The sequence below is a fragment of the Betta splendens genome, chromosome 24 (genome assembly GCF_900634795.4).
Source record: "Betta splendens chromosome 24, fBetSpl5.4, whole genome shotgun sequence".
Taxonomy (NCBI): Eukaryota; Metazoa; Chordata; class Actinopteri; order Anabantiformes; family Osphronemidae; genus Betta; species Betta splendens.
Window position 1 is genome coordinate 11,773,897 of NC_040901.2, and position 19,712 is coordinate 11,793,608.

General features: G+C 46.9%; 1 protein-coding gene across 3 annotated transcripts in view; it reads right to left on the reverse strand.

The window, feature by feature from the left end:
• fam184ab (family with sequence similarity 184 member Ab) overlaps positions 1-19,428 on the reverse strand; it is a 62,363-nt gene extending 42,935 nt beyond the window's left edge. For all 3 annotated transcript variants that reach the window (XM_055506628.1, XM_029140630.3, XM_029140629.3), the window contains exon 1: positions 18,772-19,428. In XM_055506628.1, coding sequence (XP_055362603.1) covers positions 18,772-18,924 — 153 coding nt within the window. In that variant the 5' untranslated portion in view covers positions 18,925-19,428. The remainder of the gene's footprint in view (positions 1-18,771) is intronic.
• Between the last annotated feature and the right edge of the window lie 284 nt (positions 19,429-19,712).

Here is a 19,712-nt window from a genome sequence, read left to right on the forward strand (position 1 = left end):
CAGTTTCATACTTAATATAATACAAAGTAAACCCATTGCACATCCAGCGTATTCACCCGCGGCCTCGTCGTCTTCCTGCTTCGTGTCCTGCAGGCAGAAGGTCATTTATGCAGCAGCAGGCCTTAAAGTCAGGAACAACAGGAGAAAGGATCCGTTTTCACATTCTTTGTGCAATTGCTCGACTTGCAGTCAAGCGCGGCTGAATGATCATCTCGCAGTAAGAGAAGTAAGTTCTGCTGTAATAAACATGCACCTGTGTCCCTCATGCATATAGATTCAAACTGATTCAAACCGATAAATAACACACATCCAGGAGAGAACGTCGAGCACAAACAACTGTGTTCTTCTAAAAGTAAATCTACTTGTTCGAAGGCTCATATGCAGTAATGACGCCCTCATTTTATGCAAGACAAATCACTGTATTATATGTGTTGTGTATTGTGTTACAGTGTTATATAATCTAAGCAGTGGAGACGCCTCAGATTGAATAAGCACCATCTGGAGTCATTACGATATCTTCTGAGTGCATTATATTTTTCCTTCTGTCTTTCCCAAACATTAGTCTTTGATTGTTGTTCAAACTCAGTGAACCAGGTCTCACCCCTCAAACAGCCCTTTCAGCTCTTCACCAATCCAAAATATTAGTGGATTAATAGTGCACTATCATCAGATACAGAGGTGAACACCATAAAATACAATCTTCCCAAGTACATTTCCTTAATAGATGAGGGACAGCGAGGAAAGAAAAGAGAGACCAGAAGAGAGGACATGAGAGGAAGAGGTGGAGCGACGGTGGAGCAACGGGCAGGAGAGAGGTCTCAGAGCCCTTGGCTGCTGCGAGAGAGCAGAAATAGATTAAACATGCAGTAAAGCATCTGGAGTAAAGGGAATGTAGGATGTCCAGCAGAGTCTTAGAGACAAAGTCAGCTCCTGTGTGTGTGTGTGTGTGTGTGTTTGTGTGTGTGTGTGGTAATGATCACAAGGACTAAACTCTATCCTCTGTCTACTTTCATCTTTTCCACAGGTTCTCCCTGTGATGATCTCTCTCCAAGGTTGTTTAAGGTGGACTGAAGCGCTCAAGCTCTTGTTTGCTTACTCACTTCCTTTATTAATTTCCCTAAAGATTTAGTTGACTTTTACAGTAGCTGGAAATCAATGGGCTTTATGTAGTTTAGCTCAGATTTCATCCTGTGAAAGTAGCATCACAGCACTTAAAACTAAAAACATAAAGCAGTGGCCTGATGCAGGAGCATCACAGCCACTGAACCCGTGACCTGCAGCCAGAACATGTTGAACATAATATTCCCAGATTTATTTCCCGCTCGATTATTTGGTCTTTTCTCTGACTGATCAGCTGGCTCGCTGCTACCTGGTGCTTTATTAGGAACCATCAAAGTGGACTGATGAGTGTAATTACATGTGAAAGACAACAGGCTGCTCTCATTGTGGAGAATGTGTTCATCCACAGTATGGGTGTGGGTATACTGGATACCAGTGGGTTAAGAAAATGTGCTTATTTTATTAGCAGCAAAAGCCTTTAGAGGAATCGGGAGCTGACAAAGCTGCTGTATGCAGCTACACAGCAGGAAGCTCTGGTCTGATTAATGCGCTGGATATGGAGATCAATGCAAACGCTAACCACTGCATGAATTTACACGTCTGGTTTCAACTGCTAGCTATATTCTGAGAGATTTCTCCTCTAATTCAGCCCCTGCCTGCGAGAGAGAAGCAGAATGGGACAACTGGGAACAGGGGATTAAATAAGAGGAGAGAGTTTATCATTTATCCCCCCCATCCATCCATCCCTCCCTGCTGTCACCAACAGGCTCTGTGGAAAACATGCTGATCTGATTACTTGGGGAACGTGTGCGTGCGTGTGTGTGTGTGTGTGTGTGTGTGTGTGTGTGTGTGTGTGTGTGTGTGTGTGTGTGTGTGTGTGAGCTGCACAGAAAAAGATGTGTGTGAGTGAATTACAGACAGCACCAGGGTTCTGGACAGAAGGAGCAGAGAGGCAGCTTAAATCCCTCACAAAGGCAGAGTGACCGACTGCCGAAATGTGTGTTTTCAAGGCCGCACAGAGGTTTAAAGAGTTCAAAGGACAACACAGCGCTTTAGAGCAAGTGTTCACATTCCTGCCACAATGTGTTGGTTGGAGTGTCTGTGGCGGTGACATAGATGCACCGATATTAGCTCAGGTCCTTTATTCCTGAGTGTCATAGGGGAATAACGGCAGCACATAATGCGCTATAATAACCACATTTAAAACTCACGTCTAACGGGATTTGCTGTCGTTGAAATCACAAAGCTGCAGTGGGGCATGTTTCGCATTGCATTTAAACGCGTCTGGAAGCCCACAGGCCGAGAGCGTCTGCGATGAATACAGGCAAAATAAACTTTAATCTCACTTCCATTTTTCCAAATACAAGAGACAATGCAGAACGTCACGACGTTTCATAACTCGTTGACGTTTTCATTCACAATCGACACCTCTTCCGTCTCCCCTCCCCTCAGATCAGGAGTGTGGGTGTCCTCCTCAACAGCTCATCATCATTCCACCCCCACGTCAATAACAATCAGATGAACTGTGTCCCATCCCCTGCCGCCTCCATCCTCATTCAAAGTAGTTACCGCCTGCATTAACTATTGTATGGCTCTCCCCTTTGACCTCCCTGCAAATCAGGAGTCGCATCATCACCCACAGACCTTTATCCCATCACCCTTGGACCTCATATTCTGTAAGTGGCTGCAGTCATTCTGCCAAATGCCAGCTCAGCAGCCAGTCTTACCTTCAGACCTGCTGGCTTACACTGCGCAATGAGATGTGCAGATGTGGAGCACCACAGAACGTTTGATGAAGATCTGAGTTTCAGGAGGTGAGCAAGTCTCTCGTAGGCCTACATGAGCCACCGCATCATCATTTCAAAGCTCCTCAATTCACACAGTGAAATTATGCATTGATGTGCTACTTGGACACTGCAGCACCTTCATATTTTGTGGATTAGGCCAAAGCTGGCTGAGCATCTCAAATGGATTTTCTATCAGAATCCGAGCTGCAGAAAGCAGATGGAGGGTCTCACTGGTCTCTGTGCAATCACATGCTGTTGCCACGAGGCTGTGTAGCGTAGCAGAGGCTAAATATCAACAGTTACAGCACATCTCAGAGTAGCAATGCACACGTGTGCGCGGTCTAATGAATGGCGTCACAAAAATAACGTTTAAAAGCAAAATGACTGGGGTTTGTCTCATGAAACCAGACAAACGAGCTAATTCTGTCAGCTCCATTAACAACAACGCCGCACAACAGCACAGTATGTTCACTGGTGTGATAAAATAGTCCTAACGTAATAATCTAATCTACTGTAGGGCTGCTAAAGTATAGTACAATAGGCACCACAGCCAAACTACAAATTGAAAAAGGACAAAGCATTTATTATCTTGATTGAAGATGTGCCAGGCCTCTAAATACGCTGCGCTTCTCTTTGTCTCTGCTCAGCAAGGCATCCGTTTTACATGGGACACTGAGCTGTCTCCTCATTACTCACAAGCTGGCATAAATACGCTTTTATTCCTCTGTGATTTTTTTTTCAAAACTACCCTTCAACAAGGACAAAGGGATGAAAATACTTCAAGGCTATTTAAAGCACACGTTTCTACTGAGTCTTATGGCTGAGAGGTGTGTAAGATTGGGCGTTTTGGGTTTTATTCTCACTAATGTGCTGACATATGCTGCTCTGCCTCTCACTGGGGAGGATGGAGCCAGAAGAGCAGCATGGAGGTACTGGAGTCACAGAATACAAATATGAATATAAAGAGGGTGCACAGGCAGGATCAATACAGCAGAAATTGCCTTATTTACAGAGTGTAGTGCTTCAGATAGTTGATCAACCAGAGGTCAGTCAAAGCGCTGGCTGCACACATCTCATTTCATGAATCACTGGCCTCGATTCTATGCTAAACAGAAGGGAGGAGAAAACATGAGCCATGCAGACCATCTCTGTGTGACTGAAGACCCTTGGAGAGGCACGTTGTCAGACAGCTGCTCTGGTGTTTGGCAGCACATCCAGTTGTAGATGCCAAATTTAATAGCTGAAATGTTGATTCTAAGCAGACAGGTGAGCGTTGGACCGGGTCCCAGTCCAAATACGCCGTGACCTGGATGTCCCGCTGGCTCAGTTGGCTCAGTGTGCGACTCCCGCTCTTCAGTGGTTACAGTCACTTTTGCCATGACAGCGCAAAACGTCCTCCCTGTCAGCAGTGCTGCTGGGGACTCAATGATACATTAAAGCTACCGGCCACGCTGCGAACCGGTCACCAGCTATGAAACACAATCACAGTGATTAGGCTCCAGGAAGCCAGCGTGAAGCACTGGGAGCGCTAATGGGGAGGAGTAAAGCCCCAACAACCAGCTCCAACTATGGATGAATCAGACACACTCGTTAACCTGACCAATTCTCTTCAGGAGGCGGGAGACAACAACACGGAAGCCCCCCCCCGTCCCAGCGGGCATCAGCTCAGCTCGTCGGGACGGGAAGGAGGCCATTTTCTTGCTTTGTGAGGAGGAGTGGAGGCGAAAACAAAACCTGTAGAGACGTCTTGTTTCAGTTTCTGCTCAGTTTCTGGCTCCGTCGGTGATGCTCCTGCCCACGCCCACACGCTCAGTTAGCCCCACTCCCTTTTGGCCCGTCAGTGGGCCTTTCATGTGTTCCCCGCGGCCCCCCCACCACGCAGCAGCTGAGCGTGTGCTTCTTGAGTGACGAGAACCAGGCATCAATCTGTTCACAAGTTCACTTTATGTTCACCAGCGAGTCACTTACTCCCCACAGTCTCCTGCAAAACTTTGCTTTTTGTCTGTGAAAAGTACTATAATGTCACAACTAGGGCATTTTCCTCATTTGAGAAATATTAAGCTCAAAAGAAGAAGTAGCTTCATTTTAGCATTTCCCATTTTACATCACTACTGAATGCGTTTGCGTCCAGACTGCTTGGAAAGTTTTGAACAATGGCTTTTTGTCTCTGCTTTTCTTGTAAAATGTAAAGAGTAGCCTGAAGAAGCTACTGCGGAAATCTAGACCAACCAGAGCAAAGAGATTCAAGTTAGGATGAATCCTGATGTGGTACAGTGTGAATGCGTAAATGCGCTACCACACGCGTCTACTGAACGCCAGAGAGGTGCCTTTTATGTATTGTGCACATTAAAATGCACAAGAAAAGCAGCTGTAAAGACTGAGGCAGACCTGGGAGGCTGTCAGCGCCGCACATCAACAATACCAACATCCTCTCAACCCCGTGACGCACTAGCAGGCTTCCTTGAACTTTAGGGACGTCCAATTAGCCGGTCTGAATAAAGGATCTGGAAATACAGCTTGAGGCAAGGTGTTCTCTTTGGGTTCTCATCCAGCAGCAGTCAGAGTAATTACTGAGTGATGGCCCTCACTACAGCGGCTATTTCTTTCCCCACAGCTCAGAAAACAATTGATTATTATATTTTGAATTTATTAATTTATCAAGAGACATGTGTGCATGTTTTTTCTGCTAATCACAGCACGGTGGCCCATAAAGTCCAGTCCAGAGGCAGAACACGGCTGTGAATGTGTGACTGATCCATTCAGACGGCGGATAACGTAAGAAAAAGGCAGATGTGTACATGTTCACACGCTAATGATGTTCCCTCTGCTGTTTGTCTTTGAAGCAGAGGGACACAGACAGATGAAAGATGAAAAGCAGAAACTGACTGTCTTCAAGCCAAACAACCGGCGTTCACGGGACTTTACGCGTGAACTAGAACAAACAACAACACAATCACGGCTTAATCACAGGGTGAATTCAGTTTCCCGGGCTCCGTCCCACCTCCTCTCCAGGCCGGCAGATAACAGACGGCGGGTGCCACGACTGAGCCCAGATAAAACTGATGAGAAGGCATTATCTTTCCCCCAGAGCGCAGCCGAGTGCAGCTTTTCTCCTCCCCACCACGCACCCACATTCTGACGCAACTGTGTGTATTATAGTACAAATGAAAAAGGCAAGTCTTTAACCATGGTCGCTTAGTCTTCAGGGCAGTATGTAAATTAGATCATTTATCAGTTTGCTTCTTATCTTGTTATTAACAGGTTTTTATCTTCGAGGGACGAACATACAATAAATGTAGAACGAGCAGAACACAAATAGAAGGAACGCACACTGAACAAAAAACACAATTCATCGTCGTAAACAAAACAAATAAGACACTATTTATAAAGGTCATAAAAACAATTCATTAAGAGGAGCAGCAACGTGCACTCGATCCACCCTCAGAAGACTCGCTTTTAATTGGATGTGTTCACTGTGAATGTGGACAGAGGTGAAAATGAGTCCAGCGGTGACCATCCTCACTCTGGAAGAGGAAGAGATGATGTCAGATGGAAGGTGAGAGCGGCGCCGCACACAGCAGATTCGGATCAACAACCATTGTGGGTGTGTGGATGCAGATCCTCCTCTCAGTGTGTGTTTACATCTGGGACTGGAGCCACAGCAGCACAGAGAGGACGCGCATGGGCGCATTTTACTGAGCAGGGTAAGATGCAATATCTGCAAAACTGTGAGAAGAACTAAGGCGGGCAAAGCCGTAATTATAAAGAAAATAATCACAAATGCTTTTTTGTTGGGCGAGTTAAATACAGGACGGCAAAGATCTTACATGCATTCATAATGTGATGTTAATACTGAAGCTGCACAGACAGTCTTTATTCGTGTGAGAATACGTAATGATTCAGAATGTATGTTCTGCAAAGACAGGACAAATTCAAAAACATTAATCTGCCCGTCAATCAAACGTGAGTCCAGCCAATATGGAGTGAGCGGCAGCAATGTTGAGCTCAGCGCTGGAGAGCGGCCGCTGGTCCCATTCATCCCATTAGAAGTCAGGTGGTGTGAACACCCCGAAGCAGCCCGTCAGAAAACGTGGAGGAAGCCTGAGCGGCCGCGGCAGCGGGCTGAGAGGACGCGAAGTCCGCCCAATGTTACTTTCTCCTAGAAATACGGCGGCGAAAGTTTCCACAGGTGCCTGTTAAAGGCAGCAGTATATTTAGAAGCGAGTGGGCAGACGGTAATTACACCCTGCACAGACAGGTGAGGAGAGAAGGTGGCGGAGGAGGGGCTCACACATTAAAACTGCTGTTCACATGCACGCGGCGGACACACAACACGCAAGTCTGATTGGCAAGGCTTATCTCAAGCGTTGCCATGGTAACTAGACACAGCTGCCTCTGTAAAAAGGGAGGTTACAAAAGGTGATGGAGAGCGGGAGAGAGAGTGGGGGCGAAGGTGGAACTAATGAACCGACGACAGGAAAAAGACAGGGGGGAAAGTGGCTGAACGCGGTCCTAAAACAAACCCTGTAATTTCATCCCAGCTGATGACGCAGCGGCTGAAAGCAGTGATTGAGTTAAGGAAGCGAGGCTGGCAGGTTGGCGGTCAGGTGCTGCGCAACTTGATGCAGATAATAGAAGTGATTAGGCGCAATTAAGGCTCTCGCTGATTAAAAATAATTGTGCAGCACATTTGAGCCTATCTGAGGCAGGCAGCTGTCACCGCGAGACGGCTTCAAGGTGAAAACAACAGCGCTTTGTCTTTAAAACGCTCCAGTAAATGAGTGAAAGCATCTCCTATACAGCAGAGCAGATCAGATCTATAGAAGAGTTCTCTGTGATCCATTAATGGACAGAACCCTCATCGCTGGCACACACCAAAGCCTTTGCATTCTTCCGCCATGTCCTTGTGCTGCATTTCATAACGGTCCGTTTACAGCAGCTTCTGGTTGGACGTACGTCGAGACCGAACACGACTAAAGAACACCACGCGCTGTGTACTTATGGGATGATATTCAGTATTCCAACACGTATGTTAGTTCCGAATATTTTGTGCCTTCATCATTTCATCATCAATCATTTTGGCAGAAGTTTATTTTTGAAGAACAACCAGATGAACCCAGTGTCACCGCTGTGAGTTTGTATAAAGCTACTTGACTGATTGTTGCACGTACAGTCTAAGGGACCACAGAATCAGCGGTTTCCATCTATCCTCCATCTCAGAGTAAGCGTAACAGCAGCCAGTCTGCCGGGCCGGGCCGGGCCGGGACAGGGAGAAATATGGCCACGTGCTCTTGGTTTGCTCTGCTCACGTCTGCGGCAGCTTCATCTGCTCTACGTGGTGACGTAGATCATAAACCAAGTCACAGCCATCGATGCGCAGCCGCTGCCTCACTCACGTGAGCATGAATGCTATAATACGGTAACACACTTTTGTGATGCACTGGTCTAAGCAGGTTGATCCAGTCTCCAAAGCCATTGAATAGCAAACAGACCACTTCCCGTGCTGGGTTCCAGTTCCCAACGAGACCTCTGCACCCACGCGACGGTGACATGAGGCCACACATGTCATTCTATACGTCACAGTTAATATGTAGTCTGTTTGAAGCTACATCCTGCTCTATTTACATAATGTGATGTCGTAGTAACAAGCGCCTGTAACGTGTGCTGGAGCTGGTGCAGTGAGATCTGAGGCACCCATGAGGAACAGGCCTCATCCGACTCCCAGCAGACTCCATGGTAACGGCGCATCACTAGAAACGTATAATTACGGGCTTGTAGCGCGGCTCCTCCGGGCCTTCGCCGCCTGAGATTGGATGGAGTGGTTGTTGCTCAATGCTAACAAAAGAGCAAACATCATCATTTACACGAGCAAAACTTCAGAAAGTAAAGAGAGTTGCCACCAGGAAAAGCTGATAAAAACACAGTATGCTGATTCTCCTTCTATTCTCCAACAGCCATGATCTCCATCACTGGCGCCGGACCAGTAACATCAGCACTAAATGAATTGATCATTCTCTCTGACCAGAATTCTGAATTAAATGTTAATTACTCCTAATGCAAATCCTATGTGAAAGCATAACATCCCACATATGGTTGCAGGTTGCCTGTGTTTTTCTGTCTCCGTTGCCGCTGCTGTTCCGAATCAGGTCAGATGAGTCACCAGCAGCACAGGCCCAGAGCTACAATCTCTCGCTCTCTAATCCACTCTCAGCCTGATGTGATAATGTGATCTCATTCAGCTTGCTCTTCTCTTCACGGCTAACGTCGCACAGCCGTCCGTCCTCTTCGTTTTGGAGTGAGGCTTCCAGCCCATTGTGTCCAGTGCCAAAAGCTCCAGGTGTGAGTGGTTTATGAGCAGGATGTGCTCCTGTGGTCCCAGTTTAGAGGGATGTCCGGTTGCTGGCATCTGCTGGAGCCTGGTCTCAGGGCGCTTAACCTTTGCACACGCTCCACCGTATGACACGTAAACGTCTGTCAGCTGCACCCTCTGCAACGCAGAGACAGAGACAGAGACAGGCCACACTCGTCCCAGCAGCACCACTAGTCCAGCATGCATTTAAATCCTAGCTTTGGATGCTAATTTCTCCCCCCACGGTCGTTTAACGGACAGAACCTGACGTCTGGTGCGGCACCTCCACCTTCTGTCTCTGACCATCGCTGGCTGAAGGCGAGTCCAGCCGGGCGTCTCTCACCAGCTGTCCACCTCGCTGCACGCGCTCACCCCGACTGACACCGACCCGGCCCACGGGCTAAACACGACATGGCAGTTTTCAGACGTATCCAGCGCCACGCGGAGACAGACAGACAGACAGACACCGTGTTTGTTTGTGGCAACGCCAGCTTGATCGCATCCAGCCCTCCAGTCTGGGGGCTTTGGCTGCGTGTGAAATGAGGAGGCGCGGCATCACCTGCTGCTCAGGTTTTCACACATGGTGCATAAAGGAAAATACAAAGCATGAGCACAGAGCAAACTGAACTGTGACCCCGTTGCTGGTGCTCTGTGGTGTGCACAGATGGGCGGAGCCAACTAATGATGTATTAGGTGTCGTTCTTTTAATTGGGGGGGGGGGGGGGGGGGGGGGGGGGGGGGGGGGGGGGTTGTGTCTGATTTACACTCTTCTGCTTGTTCTTCTCCACACATCAACTACAGGATCACAAAAATCATTAAAAGGTACAATTGGTTTCTGTTGAGTCACGGTGTGGATGACATGACCAGGGCTGGGGGTCGTTCTTCACAACTGCTGGCTTCAGCAATTATCACAGGGAAGCCTGTTACAAACATGGGGATCACAGGATGTGATGTATGAATGGGAGGATCATTATGGAGCCAGTGTTAAGAATAGCACAACACCGTGCTCCTCTGGGAACCTCAGAGCTTGTGCTCTCTCTCTCTCTCTCTCTCTCTCTTCATCTTTTCCTTTCTGTTTTGCTCACACGCTAGGTCACAGCACACTGAATTTCATTAGCAGTGGCATCAGTGTCTATAGCACTTGTAGCCTGCAGCCTCTCTGTTTCATGTGTGGGTGTGTGTGTGTGTGTGTGTGCGTCTCTGTGAGCTCATCATTTGTTGTAGTTTAGACACGATGGGATTGAATCAGTATAAATAGTCCAGGAAGACGTCCAGCCCGTAAGGACGCTGATGCTGATGCTGGTTCCACAGTTGATGTTCTCCATAAAGTCAGTGCTCCATAAGCACGCTGCACTTCCTACGAGGCTTATGGGCGAGAGGCCGTGCATGTGCAGCGTCCGTTTACTGGAATGAGTGTCACACCAACAGGTAGACAGCGAGACGCAGAGTAAAGCAGACAGTTCAACACTGTGCTCAAGAGGCTCCAAGCAGCAGATCAGCTCTGTCTTAGACAAAGCATATTGTGTTGACTGAAAGGCTTGCAGTATTAACGCAAGTAGCACCCACACAGTGCAACAGCCTGTGCTCAGATCTGATCTTTGTCAAATCCACGCTGGAGCCCAACAGCTTTAAAGCCGTATGTCAGATGTAAAGAACCCGTTTTCCTGTAACCTCAGCGTTGTTGTTGTTAAGGACAATGGCAGCACTGTTCAACATTGTTCTTCACACACATGCGCTCACGCACGCTGTCAGGCCGACCTCTCACTCCAAAGTTCTAAACTGAGAAGGCAAAGAAAACAAAACTCAGTTGATCAGAATCTAAATAATCAATGCACGGCACAGGCAGCTGCAGCTGAAGCTCTGATCGGGTTTTACCAACACACTTCCTGCTGCTGGATACACACACACACACACACACACACACACACGCACGCACGCACACACACACACACACACACACACACACACACACACACACACACACACACACACACACACACACACACACACACACACACACACACACACACACACACAAACACACACACACACACACACACACACACAAGATTGCATTCTACAACACAGCTTCCTTTTGGCAGAGAGTTGACTACTAAACAAAACGATTCATTTACAGATAAACGGTTATTATTCAAATATTAATTTGTGAACAGAGACATTGAGACACAGCCAGGCTAAAGCAGGAGCACAAATGAATCCAAGACACAAGAGACGCAAAGAGAGGGAGTGTGGACATTTGTTGAGAATGAGCTTATTGATTGGACATAAACCTCAACTCAAAGCTGACTGGTTTAACAGAAGCAATGCTGACGCACAGCTGAGTGGACGTTCAGTATTTCAAGCAATTGCCTGCAGTTTTCCAAAAGGTTGTGAAAACATCCTTTAAAAATTTGTCAGCCATTTGTTTGACTGAAGTCAAACAAATGGCTCAAATGTTGATGTTTTAGAATTAATTATTAATTACCACTACTGAAAATGTTTTTATTCTGTTTTTAAAGACATATTTTTCGCAATCTGCTGATTTCTACAGCCATGTCTCCATGGCAACAGGATATTAAGTAGAGGGTACATGACTCTTCCGCTTCTGTTTTTCACTAGCTCACTGCCAGAGCCATTCAAAACTAAACTAACTACCACACTCAGTTCGCTTTACAAGTTATTATTGTATTAGATGCATTGTTATGTCACTGTCTGAAGTCATAATGATCTGAATATCCTCCAGGGATCAGTTTCATGCTATCTTAATGGGAGGACAGACTAAGGGTTGGGTGAAGTCATAGCGAGCCCTGCTGCTGTTTGGCCGTCCTTTAGCCAGAGGGAAGGACAGACAGATAAACAGAGAATTGGAGAGAGGACGTTAAGGAGAGAGGAGCAAACAGGCCTGCCAATTTCAGAGAGAGCCAAGAAGGGCAGCGTCTTGAGAAAATGTGACAGAGGAGAAACAAGGAAGCAGCAAATAGAACTGAAGGGGTACTCAGCATCAAATATCCAATTTACTGGTGTGCAAGTTGAATTTGATAAGGATAAAATTATAAATCATTTGCACCACCTTTAAATATGCATCATAAAGTGTAATGTTATGCAGATGACCTTGCCTGCCTGTGTTTCAGTGTATTTAATGGGACTTACTGAGTGCATCATATGAAAAGAAAAGAAAGTGTAGCAACAGGAGGAAATTGTGATCAGTGTTTCTGCATAATGCTAATTATTTTAGTTAAATTTAAATAATTGCTGTCCTCAGGTCTCTTTTTAAATGTATGTAAAAAAGTAGCGTCATGTATCATCCCAGGCTTCAACTCTGAATGGAAGTGTGCCTGGAACACATGCCTGTAGCTGCTCTGCTGTGAGCCTTACAAACCCATATGATACTGTTTAGAATGGCTGAAGGAAGGTTAACTGTCATGGTGGACTGTCTGTCCCTGTCGCTCCCATCAGAGAACAGAAACCAGTGAGTAGAGACAGGTCCCTGGTGGCTGTAGACTCAAGAATAGAAGAAAAGGATAGAAAGTGGAAGCAGACTAAACGTCTGCCAAAGGGATCTTTTCTAGTTGGGTGTGTGGGCTGGTGTCAACATAGGAGGTCTAGACTCTGTGGAGGCTTTTAGGCTGTAGTGGTTTCTGAATTTATCAATTTACAATACTAATAATCACACCTACATGAGGTTAATAATCTGTGTAGAGAATTCAAACAGGAGGAGTTTAGAATCAGTTCACAGATCTTCAGTGGTAAATAATGGGGAGCACAGAGTTAGTATAAAATAGTTTTCAATAAGACGATCGGTTCCTGGTCACAGCAGTTCACACAAACGCTTTCCAATTTGCATTCCTGCACAGCTGCTGTTCGCCACAGGCTGCACAGCAGAAGGCCGCTTACGTCACCTGAGAGCCTTCGCAGTTAAACGGCCCTCGCCACATCCGACTTTTAGGCAAATGGTGACAAAGCAGTGATGGCTGAGACACCGCAGGCTGCTCTTAAGTGCTGAAACACCATTTGCCCTCATCACATTTTGCTTGAGCTTTGAAAAAAATCTCAGCGAACTAAGACAGATTCCTCCGTCGCTGCCAGACCGTCATGAACGCACAGCGAGATAAGAGACAGAGGAAAATGTGGTGACAGGGGGAGGAGCAGACGTGGGAAAGAGCCTTCAGAAAAAAAAAATAATTGTCAGATCCAATATACTGTACAATAAATGTTCAACTTACAACATGTATGAAAAGGTTGACTGTTGGACATGGAACAAAGATGAAAAAGCAACTCATGTTGGAGGCCGTCCTTTCTGACCTGCTGGGTCGGTCCAGCTTCACCTCCAGGACAGACACAGAACAGGGACTTCAACTGACACGTGTACCTATTAATTATTATTAAAGCCTTACTGCAGATATTCTACAGCATTAACAGGCATGCAGTGAGTCAGCGAGGCAGGTTTCACTGCAGCTTTTACAGTCTGATGAGCAGAGTCAAGCAACACTGGCACACGTTGTCAGGTCAGACAGCTCATACCAGTAAATCCAATGAAATAAACACTGTTTAAGAACAAACCAGCTTCTCGGGAGACCTTTGACAAGAACAGCTGAACATTTGCCTCGTTACATTATGAGATCTACTGCACACACAGCGTGGCGCTGCTTTATGTTCTGTCCCACAGGAAACAGTCAAGGTCAAACATTAAGAATGACTCATCCACCCAACACACACATCTATGAGCCACTGTAACGGTGACTGTCTAAGCGAGCGCGTGTCAACAGGCACAGCTTTATTTGTACTGGACGGTGCCTCAGTCCAACACACCTGCTTCTGTTTGCGTCCGTGGAAGTGTGAGTGCGTGGGCGTATCTTAATGAAATCTGACAGAGAAATGTGACAATCAGTGAAGGAGCATCCTGCTGAGGTTAATAAGCTGCACTCTACACACACACACACACACACACACACACACACACACACACACACACACACACACACACACACACACACACACACACACACACACACACACACACACACACACACACACACACACACACACACTCTATTTTCATTCTCCTGAGATTCTCTGGGTTGAAAATGAAAAAAAGACACACCAGACCAAACTGTTAACAGCTTTCTTGATAGATAGGGACATCAATCATTTTGCTGTATAATATTAATAAGTAAAAATCTTTACACAAAGCCAAAGCGCAAAATAAACAGCAAGTTTGTTTTTTAATGAGCAGTAGCAGACCTTTAAATCCCCATCAGCTCTATTCTATTCCCAAGTCTGGAGTCATGTAGCTTTGACCATCTGCTCTCTAACCCTGGCTGAGCTACACAGATCACTGCACTGCCACCCTAGGATTACACACACACACACACACACACACACACACACACACACACACACACACACACACACACACACACACACACACACACACACACGTTATTGCCAAGTGATGACAGTGTATTTGTACAGTATGTACTGTAAGTGTTTTTGAACAGGATTTTCAGCCAATGAATGCTTTAACAGACAAACAGAGACAGAGAAACACACAATAACAATAAACAGATGAATAAATACTTGTAATCCTACAACCGTCTCATGTAATAACTGTATCACATGTATTTATTTTACAGAAAGAGAAAATATATACATGTCATCTGTAGACTGATGGGGTAGAAAGGCTGTTTAATTCTGGCACAGAAGCGCAGATTTCAGGTTTTAGACTTTTAATGCAATGCATTGCATTTAATATCATGCAACTGGCGGAGTAATGGCTTTACAAATGGATGGTGTGAATACTGTGGTTTAGCTGGTGTCTGTCCAGTGCAACAGGCGGCTGCAGCTTCTTTGTTACCTGGATAATGTGCCTGTGAACTAGTTCAGACGTTATCAGCAGCAAAGTGAGAAAGTGGCCCGACATCGTAATGTTTTGAAAATGCATTTTCATATCTGAATATGTAACTGTTCTTAGTCATGTTGGTGAATATGCAGGTCAGTGCGCATTTATTTGTAAATATGTATACAGGATCTATTTTTAAAGTATGAATCTTATGAATTCAGTTTTCTGACTTGTTTGTGCAAAGACCACCCCAACTCGACAACCCAATAACTACCATTACCTCAAAGTCAGTATTGGCCCGAAAAGACCCCTTCACCACAATATGCGACCCATAAATCAAACTAACCTCAGAGGACGAAGCTCAGAACACAGATTACCGTGAGGATGAGCAATGACATGAAGTAATAAATCATGACAAAAAGAATAATTAAGACACAACACAGCAAATGCAGAAACAAATAATCGATCATTTGGATGGATGAAAGTCTTGCAGTCGACTTTCTTTCTCATCGTAGACATGTGACTGGACACACCTTTGACTTTAAATGCATGACTACGGATCAGAAGCAGATTCTGCAGTTGGTCGTTTTACTATAAAGACATCTGAAAAAAAGAGGAACATGATCCTGTGCTTGCAACCACGGACACGCACTACGGCATTTCAGATCTCTGTCCTTTTCACTCCCTTCGTCCAGAAATACACGGGGAGCTCAGAGGTCTATTTCTGACTCACTTCAACACTGAAGCCAGTCAGGCATCGCTGATGAAACACACAAACACGCGCACACCCTAGGCTAAGTAATACATTTGTTATAAAGGATACACCTACACCATGTAAAATGATGTTCCTCTGTTTTCAGTGCTCTGACAACAATCAGAAACTTCACTGTAGAACCACTATAAAATCAGGCCGATTCCTTTATAAGAAAAAATCCTCGACCCACTTTTTACAGTACATGCCTCTGCCCTGAATTATAATTTATATAGAAATTGTTGCCATAGCAGCCAAACCCCTGCTTTGCCATCACTTTGACAGCAGCAGTGCAACGATCAGAGGGTATAACTTATAAAATATGGCTTTCGGTAAAAGAAATCATAAATAAATAAAAAATGTGACAGTAAAATCCGTGCAGATCCTCGGCTACACAAAGGGCCCGAAAGCAGCTTTGTGGGATTAAAAATTACTGCAAGAAGCCTCTAAATAACAGCGGCAGCAAACACGTCTCGCATCAAAAACCCACAGGAGCTGAATGTCACGGGAGAATTGCAATCAATGTCTGATTTATTGACTTCTCATCACAGCCCTGCAGACGGTTCGCCCACAGGGTCAACGTCTGCATCGAAGAGGCCGCGGGAGCACGGAACCCGCATCACATCACCGCACTGCACTTCAGGAAGACAAGGGAGCAGATCGAGGGGCCGGCCGGCGTGGAGACCGCGATACAACAAGAGAAGTCACTCTGGAATCACGGTCGGGCGCGGAGGCAGCAGATAAAAACGTCACTCTGGACCTTCAGCCCAGGACGAGTCAGAGGTTTTGCGTTGCTATTTGATCCCCAGCGGAGCCCTCGGTCCAGAGCTCGGCCCGAATGCTATCGGCCTCCGTGCTGAGGTGTCCTACAACAATGCAGCGCAGATACAAGACTCACATCTGCCGCCTGTGGGACTGTGTGCAGTCATGTGACTTGACATTTGATGGAAAAATAACATTTGCCATGATTTCAGTTGGAAGATAATAGGAAATACTACTTGTTAGCTTTTATTATTGTGAAACTGGAACTAACTTAGCACTTGACAGTTTGCCAGAACTGCCCGTCTCCTTTAAAGGTTACCGCTGCAGCCTAACGAATACAACCGAGACGTTGACAACAGGTGATGACTGAGCAGAAGCACAGCGGCAGCGTTAAGGCATTCAAACATGTGGTAAATGTCGTCTCCTTCCGATCTGTTGCTGACCACTGATCTGTGATGTGCACCCACAGACTGGAATGAGTGACATTATGAGCCTCACCAGACAGCGGTGCAACGCTTTCATTCAATGCTTTAGGTATTACAACCTACAGAACACACAGCCCTCAGGCTTTTTAAAAGCATTAGCATCCAGACTTCAGTGACGTTAATCCATTCCCTTGAAAGAAATGAACCGTGCATTAATAATGCATAGACTCAGGGCTGCTGCTAAAAAAGCTCTCTTTAATGTTTTTCACCTGTTTTCCAGTAAACAATTTTCCGAGCTGTGTTTTTTTCTTCTGTAACTTGTGGCATCAAGTGAGTTTCCAGCAGCTCCATGTAAAGTGGACCCGGTCAAACTTTTGAATCTTTTAATAAACTTTTACACCGTTAGACATTGAAATGATCAGATTTGTGCACGCTAGTTGTATAATGTGTCTGTGTGTGAGAGAATAATCTAGAAGGTGAAACACTATTAATCATTGCTAAAATGTCCTGTGCTGCATGTTATCATATACAGACTGAGAACAATGTGAAAAGACTTTTTTCCATTTCAATGTGACTTTGAAGGGCCGACGCTGCAATAAGGCTTGGCACACACACAACTCGCCAAAGGCTGCGGAATTCTGCTTCTTTTCCCCCGGGCTCCACTTCCTGAGCACAAAGACACACGAGAGCCAGAGTCGGCCGCAAATCCGACCGACCGGAGGCGTCGAACCCGTCGAGGAGGCATCTCCAAAAAGCCACCTGAGCGGTTTGATGATAATGACACACTGGAGCCGCAAACGCGCTCTGACCCCCAGTGAACGCGTTAGAGGCAGGAACCCTGTCATCGTGGGCGAGCGAGAGATGAAAGCAGCGATCCGCAGGGAAAACACCTGGAAAACCTTTGAATGAGCCCAGGTTCCCTCAGCGCGAGTACACAACACATGCAACGCAGGCTCAACAACGTTCAACAACACCGTTAATGAGCTCCCACAGTCCACACATTCAAAGCACAGCTATTATCCTGCACCTGCTATAAGGCTTAGAATTAAACACTCTGTAAACAGAAAAGCATTGAGTAAAGGGTTAATCAGGCCGTTTCAATGGGCTGTTGCACCACACGCAAACATGGGTCTTATTTATGAGAGCAATCAAAGTTCTTATTAAACAGCCTGAATATTCATAAGGCCCTAGAATAACATTAATGTGGGCGAATTCAGCTACATGCTACCAGTTTAATGACTGTTCTGATTAACGTGGTAGTTAATGGCGCCGCTACTGATGGATGCAGCATCCTGGGCTGAACAATTACACCGACCGGCTCCCGGTCGCACAATACCCGCTGCTGGAAACGCAGATTCGGCCCGAACCGTCAACATCTCACTGCTTCGATCCTCATCCCCGACGCGAGCGCACGTTAAAAGCGTTTCAGCAGCTGATGTAGCATTTAGTTGATTTACTCCATGAATTATTTCACCTGTTCATTCCCAGTTTCTGTCAAACACGGGCGCAGCCATCAGTGAACCCGACGAAAGTTTTAATTATTTTAATAGCGAACCCGACGTTATACAGATGTTCTATGTGCGCCGGAAATACAGGCAAATTCTAATAATCAAGAAAATAGTTATTTTATATTGAACTCTTTGGGATTTTATCTCCCACCCGTGATTCCGCCTAAATGGTGTAAAACCCGGACGGGGTCTGGTGCGCGGCGCGCGCGCGTCCACGGGAGGCACCGGGTCTAACCCACGGGGCGACGTCCCGCTCGGGCGCCGAACGCGGGCCTCCGGGAAGCAGCCTACCTTGGTGAGCTGCGCGATCTTCTTGCTCATCTTCAGGTGCAGGTCCTGCGTGTACTCCATGGCCAAGCCGGACTGGAAGGACGCCGAGGCGGGCGGGAACTTCCCCTGGCCGCTGGGGCAGTAGTACGGCTGCCAGCCCGACCCCGTCGCCATCTTCACGACGATGCTTCACGCGCGCGGGAGAGATTCGGGCTGTGATGTGGACCTGGACGGCGCTGATGAGGCCGCCGGACCGGGACGGCGTCGGACTTTCCCCGAGACACGGCAGGAATTTAACCAAAAATAGGGGACATTTCAGCGCAGAGCCGGTGGAACGCTGCTCTCATGGTGCTCGGCGTCGGTTGGTAGCGAGTGTGAGATTCTCAGCCCGGGAACCGACCGCCACCATGTCCGTCTCCGGAGCTCCGAGGGGCGGGAGGCACCTGGCGCGAGCGCGCACGCGGAGCCGGAGCCGCTGTCGGGCGGCGAGCCGTAACCCGGCTCGGTCGGTCGGTCGGACGCGGTGCTCGAGCTGCTAACGGCGGCCGATGGCGGCGGCTCGTCGTCGGAGCATTCCGTTAAGGCGCCCGGGCCGCGCGTGGAGACCGGAGGTGTGCGTGTGGGACAGCCGCGCGCTCGGCTGCTGCTCCTCTGTTGCCATGGATCACCTCAACAGTCTATGCTGCATTCACGTAGGATGGGAAAGGCGCGGCGTTCAGGGGCTGGCGGAAAAAGCCGTGCTGAAAGCGCACCGAGGCGAGGTGTGACGTTCAAGGAGTGGGGGCTGTAAATCTTAAAATTATACTGGGACGGGACTAATGTTACTTTACATAAAAAGGCTGAAACAGCTCTTAAACGCAGCCAGTTAGCTGATTTAAACATACACTGGCATCATTCTCCCACTCAAACATCATGTCTATGGAAGCACAGGTAAAACGCAGACTAATCGCTTACTCCACGGC